This window comes from Leptodactylus fuscus, chromosome 11 (genome assembly GCF_031893055.1).
Source record: "Leptodactylus fuscus isolate aLepFus1 chromosome 11, aLepFus1.hap2, whole genome shotgun sequence".
Classification (NCBI taxonomy): Eukaryota; Metazoa; Chordata; class Amphibia; order Anura; family Leptodactylidae; genus Leptodactylus; species Leptodactylus fuscus.
Window position 1 is genome coordinate 26,282,777 of NC_134275.1, and position 17,851 is coordinate 26,300,627.

General features: G+C 46.4%; 1 protein-coding gene across 1 annotated transcript in view; it reads left to right on the forward strand.

The window, feature by feature from the left end:
* Window positions 1–17,851, forward strand: part of FRMPD3 (FERM and PDZ domain containing 3) — a 304,332-nt gene that overhangs the window by 228,523 nt on the left and 57,958 nt on the right. The window contains exon 11 of the mRNA XM_075259354.1: window positions 6,186–6,322. Coding sequence (XP_075115455.1) covers window positions 6,186–6,322 — 137 coding nt within the window. The remainder of the gene's footprint in view (window positions 1–6,185; window positions 6,323–17,851) is intronic.

The following is a 17,851-nucleotide window of genomic DNA, read 5'->3' on the forward strand; positions in this document are numbered from 1 at the left end:
CATTGATTTGTTATTTGGTAACGCCAAAACCAGAAATCTATCTGCCAGTGCCACCACTACACAATTTATCCCAGGTAGGGCTTTTGGATGTTGGGGCTGCACGTCAGATGCCAGGTCTTATCTGTAAATGAATCATCATTGGATGCTGTATCACATTCCTCACTTTCTTGTGTTTCAAAATGGCATTGGAATTCCTGTTGCCCTCACAATTCCTAACAGATTTCGCCCTAGTGCGCCCACCAGTGCTACCCACAGTAGAACACCCCCTGCCACTACTACCTCCACCAACACCCATATCTTCCACCTCTACCAACATATCAAAAAAACGCTGGCAGCCTCATCCAAATCATCAAATAGAGGAGGAAGAAGAAAAGGAAGTCTTGGGCTATGAGGAATTTCTCTCTCAGCAAATACCACATGACTAATAGAGAATGGGATCTGTGTAAATTAAGATAAAGAAGAAGTCATGGTGAACAGTATAGAAAGAGAGAATAGTAAATTACATGTTGAAGAAGTACCCACAGAACTGTAACTTAATATTTTTGGTTTACTGCCTTCAAAAAAGCCTTTATTCTCAGGAAATATGACAACACTGTGGCTACTGATGGGACTGTTAAGACCAGAATTAGCGTTGCTATTGCCATACCAATTCTTATTGTTAGTATTGTTGAATGAGTGCTTCCTCCTCCACCTCCTTTTGCCTGTCCCCGGTACTGATTTTTTTCTCCAGTCATTTTACTGCACACTGAGCTTAATGATTTGGCAACAATTCAGACACTGTGCATTTTTTAGTTATTTTTTTAACAAAAAATATTTCAAGAAAATTTGGACAGCACTAAAAGCACCAGCTCTCCTGGCCAGCGAGTATTAGACTACAATAGCAATATTCTACCATTAAAATCGAATTTTTTGTCGTTGACACGTAGAAATAGCTTTAAGAAAGGATATTCTTCTCCTACCTTTAGATGTCTTCTCCACTCCACCGTTCAGTAGAAATCACGGTTTTCGTCGGTATGCAAATGAGTTCTCTCGCAGCACTGGGGGCGGGCCCCAGCCCTCAAATAGCACTGGGGGAATCCCCAATGATGCGAGAGAACTCTCCAGCACCACCTCCATCTTCAGGAACAGCCTCTTCAAGTGTCTTCTTCCGGCGCTAGGGGTCAAACTTCTAGGCCTTGGGACTCCGGCAGAGCCGACTGCGCATGCCCATGGCCGCAAGAAAAATGGCCACTTACACAGTAAGTATGTGGGAAAAATATGCAAATCTGTCTCCCAAGATGTAAACAGGGAGACAGTGCCTCTGTTTGCTGCCCTCTATAGCAAGCAACCCTGAACAACATGCCCGACTTCCCAGAAGCCTTTGCTGCATGATGCGAGGTTATAACCAAATCAGTTTCTCAGCTACGGACGGCACCATTTCTGTCTCTTTGGACGTCATCAGCGCAGCATAGAGAGAACTGGTTTGGTTTGAGTGAGAGGCTGAGAGACCAGATTGTGGGGATAACGTCACTCCTGAGGGAGAGACCACCTTCTCAGATGTGTGGAGACTTATAGCCATAGTTGCTGTACTGCAAAGGAACATGGGAAGAATATGCAAATCTGTCTCCCAAGATGTAAACAGGGAGACAGTGCCTCTGCTTGCTGCCCTCTATAGCAAGCAACCCTGAACAACATGCCCGACTTCCCAGAAGCCTTTGCTGCATGATGTGAGGTTATAACCAACAGTAAGTAAGTGGCCATTTTCTTGTGGCCTGTGGGCTTGCATAGTTTTTTCTTAATAAAAAAAAAAAACATTTTGGCAAAGTTTTAGATTTTTGTGAAGGGGTTAAAATATAAATAAAACCATATAAATTTGGTATCCCCCAAACTGATATACAGGTAACATGTAATTTTGGCTGCAGGGAGAACGCTGTAAAAACGAAGCCCATAAGAAAGTCGCACCAATGCACTTTTTCTAGAAATAACCCCCTTCTGAATCTTTTTCCAGCTTCCCAGTATATTGAAGAACAATTTGTCCCACAAACATTAAACCCTCATATGACACTGAGAATGGAAAAATAAAAAAAAATATGGGGTTTGGAAGGTGAGTAGTCAAAAACTAAAGTCTCTGTCCAATGACCCCATAGTTTAATGTCCTCCTCCCCAGTTGCCCCAAATTCAATGTCCCCTTCCAGCTGACGCCAATTTAATGTCCCTACCCAGTGACCCCTAGAGTTCAACATAAAAAAACACTAACAATCACCCCTCCTCACTCCTTTGCTGCTCCCAGCAGTCTTCTTCCGGAGGCTTCAAGGAGCTGCAGACGTAATGCAAGTCATGTAATCATATCCTGCCTAAAGCTCCAGAAACACACAAGGGTTAAATAGTGATGTAGATGAGTTGAAAGAGCTGGGACCGTCCTCCCGCTGGCTGGGACAGCAGAACAGAACCCAGAATCCGGAACAGTTGGGAAGTATGCATCAGCATTGTAAGGTCCACCTACCCCTGTCTATTGCGAAGACTATCAGATGTTGCTATGACGTGATGTGTGCAAACTGGACACATGACATTGTCTTTTATGTATTTCCTGTTCTAATATGTAACAGCCATTTTCTCATATTGTGGCCAATTTTGTTTGCAACTAGAGGGGACATTAAGCTGTGGGGCTCCTGGAGGGGGGGCATTAAACTAGGGGGACTAGAAGGGGTCATTAAACTGAGAAGCAACTGGAAGGGGATATTTATCTGTGGGGACAGCTGGAGGGGCACATTAAAAGGGGGGCAATTGGAGGAGGACATTATACTGTGGGAGCAGTTGGAGGGGGACATTATACACCAGGAGAGGGACTTTATTCTGTAGGGACAACTGGCAGGGGGGCGATTTTACATTATAATGTGGGGGCAAACCATGTCAGGACAACTGTATGGGCATTATACTGTGTGAGGTTACAACGAGAAATTGATGGGATTGGGCAGAGTCAAATTGGAAGTGGGTGGGGCTAAATTTGATGCACCACGCATAGCATTCTGTCCCTCTTTTTGACTTTTGCTTTGAAAAGTATGGCAGAGTGCAGTGTGCAGCTCATCCAGCTGTGTGATATCATCGTATTCAGTCTACTGTACCAGCAGGTCCATAGTGTAAAGTAGAGTTGGTGATGTGGCCAAGAGTTGGAGCAACAGCAGGGGAGGCAGAGGAATGAGATTTTCCTCTCTGATCCCCTCTCACCTTCCCATGCTGAACTCTGACAAGGATTTGGAGGATACAGGTGTATATTAGTAATAAGACTTATATATACTTATATACAGGTAGGTCAGGCTCACCTGAAAGTAATACCTTTTGCCACATTTATTTCAGAATAAGCAAATGAGTAGTCTGGAGCACTAGAGAATCTCCTTTGCTCCAAATTACTATGCTTCACTCCACTGTTATGCTGAAATCTAACCTGGCCCTGTGTTCTCACTTTCGCACCTGTATATTAGAAATACAACATAGTACAGAGTATAGTATGTTGAGACAAAATAATCAGTAAAAGGCAATATGCCCAAAACAGAGAATATGCCCAAAACAGAGTGCACCTGTCAATAGAGACAAACAACCGAAGAAAGCATGTTCATGGCATGGTGCAGAGAGATATCATAAAAATATATATTAAAAAATGTATTAAATAGAGTTAAATACATATACATACAAGTATATATGAGTTTGGAACAATAGAAATGCCCTCAGAGCTCCAAATTGTTCATCTACATGTTCTGAAATAACTCAATATCTTGGCAATGGAGGCATGAAATTTCCACAGGGAAAAAGGTGTTACAGTCAGTTGATCCTGACCTATCTAACTGTGTTGCTGGTTTAATAAGCTTCAGTCTGATGAAAGAGTATATAATCTATGTCCACTGTGAGAGAGTGAAGGGTGTGGTCTGGGAGGACAAGTATATTCCAGCCAGGCACCTAAAGGCTGTTTGGTAAAGACCCACACCAGGGAGGTCAGATGACTAATCAAGGCCTGATTTTAGTCTGTGTGTGAGGACTAGGAGTGTGGCACCACACTAACAGAGCTGACCTGTCCAAACCGAATCTACAAAGCAGGTACTGTGTCACCCACTGTTGTTGCCAAGGTGGGAGACTGGTTGCCAGGCTTCTGTATAGACAGGGAAAAGTTTTCCTATGTTTAGTGAGTTTAGGGTTTTGTTTTGTTTATTTTGTGCCTTTAAAAAGGCCGTGTATGCACTGCAAGTGAATAAAGCCTGAACTTGTGTGCAATCCAGTGTCTGTGTCCCTGTTTCTTGCACTGCTACAAGCATCTACCTGAGCGATTCCCCACACCACATACAAGATGCAAGTATGCCTCAAAAAAAAGTTTCCAAATATAAGAATTTCTCCAGGAAGGAAAAACGAGGGTCAATAGTGCTGGGCCAGATGATTGACTATTATCAGCTTAGCAGAATGTGTTCCAGACTAACACAGGCCCTTTCTCAATTGTAAATATGACTAGATTCTTCTGCTTTATATTTTTAGATCCTGCTTGATTTTATTGCAGATTCCATGGCTGAGGCTACTCAGTGAGAAAACCAATGTCTGAAAGCCGAAGCTGTGGGTTCCAAAGGAACATCATTTGGAGACGAAGCGAGATGGAAGACCATCTCAAGTTCTTCTCCAAATTCCACTGTGTGAACTTACTCTGAAGTGTTTTTAACTTCAACATTGAGCTAAACCCCCTTCCCCGCCTAACTTCTAACTACTTCCTTAAAAAAAATGTATATTTACCAATATGCCTGTAGCAGTCATGTGACTGTCCCAGGCACATTTTCTGATTTCCTGCTGACCTGCTGTTCCCACTTCCAGAGCCGGGAGGTCTCCAGTTTCTTCCCCACCCCTCAACCATCTCCATCATACTCACCAATGTTCACATCCTCTTCTTCTGCTGGGTGTTGCTTCCTTCAAAAGGGAGCCAGAGTCTGCGCAATAGAACGCCATCAGGAGCAAAAGAGAAGCAGCATTCTATTGTGCATACGTGGTAGACCCGCTGCTTCTCTTTGCTTCTGCTGGCATTCTATTGCTCAGGGGCCAGCTCTGGCTCCCTGGTGTTGGCAGAAGAGGGGACAGTGACACCAACGAAAGTCCAGGGCGAGAAGATGGGTAAATATAATCGGGTGGGAGGTGTTTGGGGGACTGAGGTAGTTAGCTGAATAGATGGGGCTAGCTAGGGAAACGGGGGGTGTGAGGGAGGAAGTGAGATTTGAGTGAACTGCAATGCAGTTATAGGCTAAGAAAGCAGGAAGCTACCCATGTAAACAAATGCAGAGGAGAATACCAGGAGCTCCCAGAGAAAGTTAGAAATCGCTCAAAACACTGCTAAATGTATTTGGGTGTACATACCGTCTTTGCCCGAATATAAGACAGTGTCTTATATTAAATTATGGTCCTAAAGATAGGACATGTCTTATTTTCGGGGGATGTCTTATGGAGAGGCTGGAGTGGGGGAACAACGACCCTTAGAGGAGCGCCAACATGACTGCCGGTTGTAGATAGTTAAAAAGGTTAGGGGAGGGGGTGTTGGTGCTGGTGCTGTTGTTGGTCGCGGTGGCGGAATTGGTGGACGGGACTTAGCGAGGCTTCCAGAGAGCCTCATTTGGCGGGCATTGCACTGTGTGCACAGTAAAGCTGGGTGCTGCCTCTGCTGTGATACTGTGCGTTGTATCCATTGTTCCTGCTGCTATGGGATGAGCTGGGATAGTGGACTCCCCGCCACATACGATGCTTACCATAGTGTATGCACAGCAGGCATCTCCCAGCTCATCCTACAGCAGCAGGAACAGTGCATACAACGTACGGTATCACAGCAGAGGTTGCAGTCGGCTTTCCTGTGCACATGGAACATCGGCACAGTGTTCAGCTGGCTGCAATATTTTTTTGTGGATGCCTTACTTTTGGGAGGTGCCTTATATTGGGCAATTCAACAAAACCTCAGCCATGTCTTACTTTCAGGGGATGACTTTTTTTCAGGGAAACATGGTAGATAGCAAACCTTTAAAAAAAAAATAAAAAATAATAAATTTTGCCCTTTAAATTACATTGTTTTATTGTGCACATATCTTTATACAGGTAGTCATTATTATTGAGCGAATCAGACTTTAAGTTCCATGTAAATGTTATAATCTGGTGAAAATTCTCATTGTATTGTCATATTTGCAATATCGTTTTAGAGTCGTAATGATGTGATAAGAGAACGGCTGGGAGCGGAGCTAAAACCAGAAATGCTCCTGGGACTCAGTGCATTACATATCTACATCAGTGTGAGCTCTTCTCGTCCAGGTCATAAGATTTCACTACGTGGAGTTGAGTAAGAAAAATTGTTGTATTTGTCTATATTTATCATAATTTCCATCTTTAGATACCAGTCAAAATTGTCTCCATTTAAAAAGACAGATTTAGATATCTGATGTAACCTTCAGTGAGAGTTGTTAACAATGTGCCTCAGGAACCTGATGCTGACCACCAATTCCCACATTTTGCTATGAATAATGACCTCTTGTATCGGGTTGCAAAAAGTAATGGGGAAATTGTGGAGCAGCTTCATGTACCAAAGCCATACCACCGTGTGCCAAACCTTGCCTCTATTGCAGCTCCTCTCACTGACCTGAAGAAAGGTGGGAAGTCAGTGATGATCTACTGGACACCAGAGGCAGAGGAGGCGTTCCAGAAGCTAAAGTTAGCTCTTTGCCAGCAGCCAGTGCTGATAGCCCCTGACTTTAAGAAAGAGTTCTTGGTGCAGACAGATGCCTCAAATTCAGGTTTAGGAGCGGTGCTGTAAATGGTGGTAAATGGTGAGGAGCATCCAGTAATGTACCTGAGCAGGAAGCTGTCTCCCGCTGAGAAAAACTACACCATTGTAGATAGGGAATGTTTGGCCATTAAGTGGGCACTAGATGCTCTGAGCTATTACCTCCTGGACGGAAAGTTTAAATTGATCACTGACCATGCTCCCCTTACATGGATGAAAGTTAATAAGGACAGAAATGCTAGGATTACCCAATGGTTCCTGTCTCTGCAAAATTTTGCGTTTGATGTAAAACACAGGCCAGGTAAATTATTGGGAAACACTGATGCTCTGTCAAGGGTGCATTGTATGATGACCATAAATGCCCATCCCTCCGGTCTGGAGAAGAGGGGGGGGATATGTAAGCTGATGGCTGGTCAGGTAATGAAGGGGGTGTACATCTCACTCAGACTACTAAAGTGGGTGAGATAAGAAAACTCCAGAAAGAATGTTTCTCAGCAGATAACTATTGTCTGCTAAGGGTTAATTCAGAGTTCCAGTCACTGGGCTGGATTTTAGGAATGGCAGGTAGGTTGGTAGTGGGACCTGTCATTCCCCCCCCCCCTCCAGTCCACACTTTGGGGATGTTCTAGCAGCGACTCAGCTACAGAGAGTCTGCTCATCAAGGGAGGCTTAATAAGTTGCTCCAGCAGCAGACTGTGGGCAGAGCTTGGCTGGAGAGCCAAAGAAAGAGGTCATATTTTTGGAGCTGTGTCCTGAATGATTCTACTGGCTTTTGATTTCTGTTATTCTAGGTGAGGTAACCTGTTCTATGTTTAGTTAGAGCCTAGCCAGGCAGGTATTTATTTTTGTATTGCTTTTCTTTTTGTTGCTGCACTATATTTTTGATTGAAAATAAAAGTCTACCTTTGGTTTGGACTAAAGAATCTGGACTTGTGTGTCTATGCCACCCCACCTAGCAACCCCAGATCCTGACAATATTTTACCCAATAATATATACTTACCTTTGGGTGAATTGCTGGGTGCCCAGGACATGGGAGGGAACTCATCTGCAGCTCTGTCTGGCAGTGAAGAAAGCAGCTACATCGCACGGGACTTCTCCTCTCACACTCCGATGCTGAGGGGGAGGGGCGGCACAGGAAGCTGCTGTGTGTCCGGGAAATTTTACAAGCAGCGATCAGCAGCCCCTGCATCTGCCATTGATTTATCTGCTGCCGATCTAGTCCTGAGTATCACAGCACCAGAACTGGCCACATGCTGCAGCGTTATCCGGACACTTGCTTTCCTTGTATGAGACTGGCTTCTTTACCAAGTGCATGCCCTGGTTGCAAGAGGCAGCGGCTCAGCAGCGTGGTCCTATTCAAGGAAAGCAAGTGTCCGGGTCACACTGCAGCATGTGGCCAGTTCTGGTGCTGATACTCAGGACTAGATCGGCAGCAGATAAATCAAAGTGGCTCAGCTGCCGGCCCCTCCAAAGTGCCGTCTGAGTCCGTCGCCTCAGCTTGCCTCATTAGAGGTGCAGCCCTGGTCACAGGTTATGCTTAGACAATGAAGATTCTCATTGTCTCCGCAGTCTGTGCTCTGATTCTTTCCCCTCCTTCCTCCTTTTGCACGCAGCTCTTAAAATGCTCTCTGAGGCAGGGGGGATGGGGGAGGGGATACTTTAGAGCCCCATATCTCAGGATCTCTTAGGGCTATGAAGATGAGCTTGGCTTCATTTTAAAAATGGGAGATCATCATGATAGCCCTTACAGATTCGGAGCAATCTGCTGTTAGAAATGATGTCAGGAATTGAGATCTGCATTGGGATCTCAATGCTGAACATTGCTTTCACCAGCGAATCGCTCTAGATCTGTAAGGGCTATCATGATGATCTTACTATAATTTTGAAGATGAGATTCTAATTTACAAAATAAATCCAGGATCATCTTTATAGCCCTAATGGTTCCTCTGTAACTAGAGTACCACCATGGCTAGACAGCGATTAAAGGGTTAAAGTCCCCCTGCAGATGTCCCCACAGTTTAATGTCATTCCCTACCACACAAAAATAAAAACAGCAGCCCACTGAGACAGAATATGCAGGACAGCCCCACTGTCCCAGTGTGCCCCCTGCTACCATAGGGCCCATTGCAAGTTCATTGTTGATCCTATGGTTAAAGTGACCCTGATTGCTACCTATCCTGCTGCCTCCTCTTCTCAAAGCAGAATATATTCATGTCTGTAGGGTGTGTAATATTTACTTAAGATTCTGACTAAAATGAGAATTGTTCCTAAAGGTATATCACCAAACCGTAATGGTGAGATTGTTTGTACGGCTCTAAAAAGAGAATTATTCTGCAATGTAAATCCAGAGTCAAAAAACCAATAAGGATGAAACAAATTTCTTTAGCAAAAAAAACCCACCTTCCTGATTCCAAATCAGAATAAATTTGTGGATCAACAACACAACTCCAAAAATCTAGTAGCTATATCCTTTGTAAGACTGTTATATTCAAGAAAGACAACCTTTAAATTTCTCCACCACCCAGTGTCAATAGCTTATACTAATGTGGTCTTGTTTGGCAGTGGGCAAAAGTAAACGTCAATGACAAAGGGTCTGTGTGTTACCTGACAAGGTTTTTTGAACCCATAAGTGAAAGCAATATCTGGAGAACAGACTGTGAGCTGATGGTTGCTGCCACTTTAATATTGTGGGCTGAAATAGTCTTAGCCAAAGTTGTCTGTGATGTGACACAATTTGTTCACTCCTGTGGTACAGTGGGGGTTGCAAGAGGGTTGGAATCAGACCGAAGTTCAAAACATTTATGTTAAAAAGTTATGGAGATTTCATTTTTTCTTATGATTGGTATAAAGGTAAAAGTACTTGCAGGTGGAAGCCACATGGCCCTGCTGAAAGTTTTAATCCAAATCATTCATTGCACTCTTCCAGTTGAATTCTAGAATATTTTCATATTGTACATTACAAGGGGTTAACTACAACTGGCAAGATTAACCCCCAGTAGTTCTGAACAAACCACATTACAGTTTACCCCAAGCAACATATGTTCAGGGGAACATGTTCAGAGGGAGCAGAAGCAGATTGTTGTAGATTACCATATCCTAAAAAATGTATACCATAAGTATCTGCGCTTTGTCCAAAGGTTTATCGTAGTGGATGTGGAGATGGTATTGTCCACAGAAGAAGATGTAATGTTGCCAAGAAGCAGGGAATACAAAAAATGCATGCAAAAGTACCAAAGAACGTTTGAATGTTGTTTTATTGTTTCAAAAATTGTGGTAACACATTTCAGAGCAGTATGCTCCTTGCTCAGACCAAACTTACACAATAGAGATGAGCGAACACCGTTCGATCGAATAGGTATTCGATTGAATATCATGGCGTTCGGTGTATTCATTCACAATTGAATTCCAGGCCGCTTACGCAGTAAAAATTCGTATCCCCTCCCACCTTCCTTGGCGCGTTTTTTGCACCAATAACTGTGCAAGGGAGGTGAGTCAGGAACTATGACAACGGAGGCAGTGAAAAAAATAACGCGGCGTATACGATCCCGGCTCCCATTGAAATCAATGGGAGTGTATACGGCCCGCAAAGTCTCACACGCCTTATACGTGCCACATCACGCGGCACGTTACTCTGTGTGAATTCTCCCTTAGTCTGACTGCTGGTTGCTTGTGCTGCAGCATTTGGAGTTGGGTCTGTCAGCCTTGTGATGAACTCCTCATTCTGGATCCCATTACTTTCAACAGTCTCTAAAGTCTTTTGACACTTTGAATTTTATTCAGTTCCAAAGGACTCTGTGTTTAGATTAGGCTCAGTCACAGCTCCAGAACATGCCTTGGAAGGCAAGGTTTCCTTTAGTGGCACCATCTCAGCAGGATGATGGATGATGGGTGATGGGTGATGATGATGATGCTGATGATTGATTGGTTAAATCTGGTGTTGGAAGGGAAAGTGGTTTCTGATCTACAGCTAAAGTACTGGAGCATGTTGTATGGACTATTAACACCTGATCAGAACACTGTAGAGGTAATGTAGAGTCCGATATTAAAGGACCATTACCGGTAGTAGTGGTTTCAGCCAATTCTCCACCTTTTCCACCCTCTAAATAAAAGTTACCCCCAGGACTTGATGCCAAAATGTTATCAATTTCACAATCAAAATCAAGGTCAATGTCTGGGTCCTCAGTCCAATCCACTGCATCAATTCAACACAATGAGAGCGATGGTTCTAGAACCACCGTTTTACGGGCTAAGAAATTTAAAGGGGCTAACACTCTGCTGGTGCAAGGCTCTACTCACTGCAAGGGCCAAAAACACTGCTGGTGCAAGGCTCTACTCACTGCAAGGGCCAAAAACACTGCTGGTGCAAGGCTCTACTCACTCCAAGGGCCAAAAGCATTGTATTTTAAAGGCTCTACTCACGCCAAGGGACAAAAACACTGCTGGTGCAAGCCTCTACTCACTCCAAGGGCCAAAAACACTGCTTTTTAAAGACTCTACTTACGCCAAGGACCAAAAGCACAGTATTTTAAAGGCTTGACTCACTCCAAGGGCCAATCTCTGCTGTTTAAAGGCTCAACTCACCCAAAGGACCAACAAATCTCTGCTGGTGCAAGGCTGAACTAAGTTAAAGGGCCTAAAACTCTGCAGGTAAAAGGTTGAAGTAACCTCAAGGGCCTCAATCTCTGCTGGTAGCTCAGCTTAAGGGCCTGTAACTTAATTTGGAAGGGCTCACGTTAAGGGCCATAAAAGTGAATTTTGGAAGGTCTTACCACAACATACACACACACATCCACAATGACAGTTCAGGGTGGGTACTGATGGATTTTCCATTACCTATTCCATCTGTGGTTGTGATTTAAAGGGGTTCTTGTTAATGTTTGTTGAGCTTAAACAGTAAAATATTCGATATTTGTTATTCGTTTGGAATAGCCGCTCAAAATTCGACTATACGATCGAATATCGAACCCTATTATAGTCTATGGGGAAAAATGCTTTGTTTCAGGGGAACCCACCATTCGACTCAGGAGGGTCACCAAGTCCACTATGACACCTCAGCAAATGATGCCAATACCTCTGCAATGCAACTGGGACAGCAGGGGAAGCATGCCTGGGGGCATCTAAGGGCCCCTTCACATGGCTGATACGCTGGCTGCTTTAGAACGTGTAAACGTTCCGAAGCAGCGGCGTCTAAAGCAGATCGCATTGTTTTCTATGGGAGCCCGCATACGCTCGCTCGCCATAGAAATTAATGGGCTGCTTTTTCCATTCATTTCTATGGGGAGCGCACGTATGCCGGCTCCCATAGAAAACAATGGGAACTGCTTTAGACGCCGCTGCTTCGGAACGTTTACACGTTCTAAAGCAGCCAGCGTATCAGCCATGTGAAGGGGCCCTAACAAGCCCAAGTAACTGTTTTACCCCACCATCACAGTCTATCAACTACACACTTTCTACACTCAAAAAAACCCTCTATCAAAGTGGAAATTAGGGGGAATTAGGGTGGATTGAGCCTGGTAGGAGCACAATTGTGCAACGCTGATGGTGGAGGAGTATGAGGAGGAGGAGGAATTGTAGAGGGTGAGCACACACATGAAACTTCATGCCGGGGTGCTTGACACCAGTGGACATGAAAATGATGGGTCTATCCAATGGCTGTTCATTTTTATCAGTGTCAGCTGGTGAGCACTGTTAGCTGCACTTATCCGTAATTATGCCACCGCTGAAGACCCTTTCCGAAAACACGCTGGCGGCAGGGCAGGAAAGGACCTACAATGCGTACAGCGCAAGTTCCAGCCACAAATCCAACTTGTAGACCCAATAGGTATAGGGCGCAGAGGGATCGGAGATGACAGGGCTGGTGTCGGCCAGGTACTCCCGCAACATGCGCCTACATTCACGCAGTGTGCCGTCAGTGAAATGTAGCATCCCTGTCCGCATGCACTTGTCCACGTGTCAGTGGTCAAGTGGACCTTTATGCAAATCGCGGAACTTACGGCCCGCCTGATGTTGCATGACACGTGCTGGTGCAAGGTGGAGACGGCACAGTGGGAGAAGTAGTGACGGCTAGGGATGGCATAGCGAGGTGCCGCACTTGCCATCAGGTCACGGAAGGCCTGAGTTTCCACAAGCCGGAACGGCAACATCTCCTGGGCCAGGAGTTTGGAGATGTGCGCGTTTAAGGCTTGTGCATGGGGGTGGGTAGCGCTGTATTTTTACCTGCGCTCAAAAGTCTGGGAGATGGTGGGTTGCTTTGAAGAGGCGCATGAAGGTACAGGAGAAGGAGCTAAAGCAGGAGAAGGAGCTAAGGCAGAAGAAGGAGCTGAGGCAGGAAAAGGGGAGGATGAGGGAGAAGTCTCCAAAGTGGTGGAGGCACATTTGGAGGTTTCCTGGCTGCTGGTCTGGACTGCAGCGCCAGCACTGGCAATAGTGGGAGAGGCAGTGGTGGCAACGCCGGACGACGATTGTCCTGCGTTTGCTCTCTGACACTGAGCCCAGTGCTTGCCTTCCAAATGACAGTGCATGCCAGTGGTTGTAAGGTTGCTCTTTTCAGAGCCCCTACTCAGTTTCGAGTTGCAGAGTGTGCAAACCGCAGTATATTTGTCCACCGCACATATATTTAAAAAAATTCCACACCACCGAAGACTGTGGCCTCGATGTGGGAGTTTTTCTAGGCTGGCTACAAGTTGGAACATTTTGGGCCCTGCTGGATGTGACCTGGCTTCGGTGAAGCAGCTGTCCTCTGCCTCTGGACATGCCTCTGCTTCTAGCCACCCTCTTTGGTGCTGCACTTCCTTCCACATCTACATTGCTCTCCCCGCTTGACATCTGCCCTGTGCAGTGTCGTCGTCCACCAACTCCTCTTCCAATTCCTCTGACGGCTCCTCCTCCTCTTGCACACCGCACATGGCAACAGGCTGCCCTGATGGCAACTGTGTTTCGTTATCGTCGTCACTGAGGGCCGATTGCTGATCAACAACAACAACAGCAGATAACGGATGCTCCAGTGTTTGTGCGTCACTGAGGGTCGATTGCTGGTCAACAACAACAACAGGAGGTAACGGATGCTCCAGTGTTTGTGCATCAGCAACTCATCTTTTACCTCTGGTGGTTCAGGATGTGGCGGCACAGAGAGAGGGAAAGTGAATGGATCCAAAAACAGCTCCTGGGAGGTGGGAAAGGTGGGATTAGGTTGCTGGGAAGATTTGTAGAGATGAGCGAACACTAAAATGTTCGAGGTTCGAAATTCGATTCGAACAGCCGCTCAATGTTCGTGTGTTCGAACGGGTTTCGAACCCCATTATAGTCTATGGGGAACAGATACTCGTTAAGGGGGAAACCCAAATCCGTGTCTGGAGGGTCACCAAGTCCACTATGACACCCCAGGAAATGATGCCAACACCTCTGGAATGACACTGGGACAGCAGGGGAAGCATGTCTGGGGGCATCTAACACACCAAAGACCCTCTATTACCCCAACATCACAGCCTAACAACTACACACTTTACACACTCAATACCACCTCTCTGACAGTAGGAAAACACCTTGAAACATGTGTATTTGGCACTTGCAGTGAGGAGAGCTTGTCACCAGCAGTGAATTTGGCCCTTGTAGTAAGTTGAGGTTGGCACCAACATTTGTTTTGAAAATCAGGGTGGATTGAGCCTCTAACCAGCAGAGTTTGGGCAAATTCATGGTGGAGGGAGCCTCTAAACACCCCAGTTTGGGCAAATTCATGGTGGAGGGAGCCTCTACAAGCCCCAGTTTGGACCAATTCATGGTGGAGGGAGCCTCTAACCAGCCCAGCTTGGGCAAATTCATGGTGGAGGGAGCCTCTAAAAAACCCAGTTTGGACCAATTCATGGTGGAGGGAGCCTCTAACCAGCCCAGTTTGGGCAAATTCATGGTGGAGGGAGCCTCTAAACAGTCCAGTTTGGGCAAATTCATGGTGGAGGGAGCCTCTAAACAGCCCAGTTTGGACCAATTCATGGTGGAGGGAGCCTCTAAAAAACCCAGTTTGGACCAATTCATGGTGGAGGGAGCCTCTAAACAGCCCAGTTTGGGCAAATTCATGGTGGAGGGAGCCTCTAACCAGCCCAGTTTGGACCAATTAATGGTGGAGGGAGCCTCTAAACAGCCAAGTTTTGGGAAATTCATGATGGAGGGAGCCTCTAACCAGCCCAGTTTGGACCAATTCATGGTGGAGGGAGCCTCTAACCAGCCCAGTTTGGGCAAATTCATGGTGGAGGGAGCCTCTAAACAGCCCAGTTTGGACCAATTAATGGTGGAGGGAGCCTCTAACCAGCCCAGTTTGGACCAATTCATGGTGGAGGGAGCCTCTAACCAGCCCAGTTTGGGCAAATTCATGGTGGAGGGAGCCTCTAAAAAACCCAGTTTGGACCAATTCATGGTGGAGGGAGCCTCTAACCAGCCCAGTTTGGGCAAATTCATGGTGGAGGGAGCCTCTAAACAGCCCAGTTTGGGCAAATTCATGGTGGAGGGAGCCTCTAAACAGCCCAGTTTGGACCAATTCATGGTGGAGGGAGCCTCTAAAAAACCCAGTTTGGACCAATTCATGGTGGAGGGAGCCTTTAAACAGCCCAGTTTGGGCAAATTCATGGTGGAGGGAGCCTCTAACCAGCCCAGTTTGGACCAATTAATGGTGGAAGGAGCCTCTAAACAGCCAAGTTTTGGGAAATTCATGGTGGAGGGAGCCCCTAAAAACCCCAGTTTGGACCAATTCATGGTGGAGGGAGCCTCTAAACAGCCCAGTTTGGGCAAATTCATGGTGGAGGGAGCCTCTAACCAGCCCAGTTTGGACCAATTAATGGTGGAGGGAGCCTCTAAACAGCCAAGTTTTGGGAAATTCATGGTGGAGGGAGCCTCTAACCAGCCCAGTTTGGACCAATTCATGGTGGAGGGAGCCTCTAACCAGCCCAGTTTGGGCAAATTCATGGTGGAGGGAGCCTCTAAAAAACCCAGTTTGGACCAATTCATGGTGGAGGGAGCCTCTAACCAGCCCAGTTTGGGCAAATTCATGGTGGAGGGAGCCTCTAAACAGCCCAGTTTGGGCAAATTCATGGTGGAGGGAGCCTCTAAACAGCCCAGTTTGGACCAATTCATGGTGGAGGGAGCCTCTAAACAGCCCAGTTTGGACCAATTAATGGTGGAGGGAGCCTCTAAACAGCCAAGTTTTGGGAAATTCATGGTGGAGGGAGCCTCTAAACAGCCCAGTTTGGGCAAATTCATGGTGGAGGGAGCCTCTAACCAGCCCAGTTTGGACCAATTAATGGTGGAGGGAGCCTCTAAACAGCCAAGTTTTAGGAAATTCATGGTGGAGGGAGCCTCTAACCAGCCCAGTTTGGACCAATTCATGGTGGAGGGAGCCTCTAAAAAACCCAGTTTGGACCAATTCATGGTGGAGGGAGCCTCTAAACAGCCCAGTTTGGTCAAATTCATGGTGGAGGGAGCCTCTAACCAGCCCAGTTTGGACCAATTAATGGTGGAGGGAGCCTCTAAACAGCCAAGTTTTGGGAAATTCATGGTGGAGGGAGCCTCTAACCAGCCCAGTTTGGACCAATTCATGGTGGAGGGAGCCTCTAAAAAACCCAGTTTGGACCAATTCATGGTGGAGGGAGCCTCTAAACAGCCCAGTTTGGGCAAATTCATGGTGGAGGGAGCCTCTAACCAGCCCAGTTTGGACCAATTAATGGTGGAGGGAGCCTCTAAACAGCCAAGTTTTGGGAAATTCATGGTGGAGGGAGCCCCTAAAAACCCCAATTTGGACCAATTCATGGTGGAGGGAGCCTCTAAACAGCCCAGTTTGGGCAAATTCATGGTGGAGGGAGCCTCTAAAAACCCCCAGTTTGGACCAATTCATGGTGGAGGGAGCCTCTAAACAGCCAAGTTTTGGGAAATTCATGGTGGAGGGAGCCCCTAAAAACCCCAGTTTGGACCAATTCATGGTGGAGGGAGCCTCTAAACAGCCCAGTTTGGGCAAATTCATGGTGGAGGGAGCCTCTAACCAGCCCAGTTTGGACCAATTAATGGTGGAGGGAGCCTCTAAACAGCCAAGTTTTGGGAAATTCATGGTGGAGGGAGCCTCTAACCAGCCCAGTTTGGACCAATTCATGGTGGAGGGAGCCTCTAACCAGCCCAGTTTGGGCAAATTCATGGTGGAGGGAGCCTCTAAAAAACCAGTTTGGACCAATTCATGGTGGAGGGAGCCTCTAACCAGCCCAGTTTGGACCAATTAATGGTGGAGGGAGCCTCTAAACAGCCAAGTTTGGACCAATTCATGGTGGAGGGAGCCTCTAAAAAACCCAGTTTGGACCAATTCATGGTGGAGGGAGCCTCTAACCAGCCCAGTTTGGGCAAATTCATGGTGGAGGGAGCCTCTAAACAGCCCAGTTTGGACCAATTAATGGTGAAGGGAGCCTCTAAACAGCCAAGTTTTGGGAAATTCATGGTGGAGGGAGCCCCTAAAAACCCCAGTTTGGACCAATTCATGGTGGAGGGAGCCTCTAAACAGCCCAGTTTGGGCAAATTCATGGTGGAGGGAGCCTCTAACCAGCCCAGTTTGGACCAATTAATGGTGGAGGGAGCCTCTAACCAGCCCAGTTTGGGCAAATTCATGGTGGAGGGAGCCTCTAAAAAACCCAGTTTGGACCAATTCATGGTGGAGGGAGCCTCTAACCAGCCCAGTTTGGGCAAATTCATGGTGGAGGGAGCCTCTAAACAGCCTAGTTTGGGCAAATGCATGGTGGAGGGAGCCTCTAAACAGCCCAGTTTGGACCAATTCATGGTGGAGGGAGCCTCTAAACAGCCCAGTTTGGACCAATTAATGGTGGAGGGAGCCTCTAAACAGCCAAGTTTTGGGAAATTCATGGTGGAGGGAGCCTCTAAACAGCCCAGTTTGGTCAAATTCATGGTGGAGGGAGCCTCTAACCAGCCCAGTTTGGACCAATTAATGGTGGAGGGAGCCTCTAAACAGCCAAGTTTTGGGAAATTCATGGTGGAGGGAGCCTCTAACCAGCCCAGTTTGGACCAATTCATGGTGGAGGGAGCCTCTAAAAAACCCAGTTTGGACC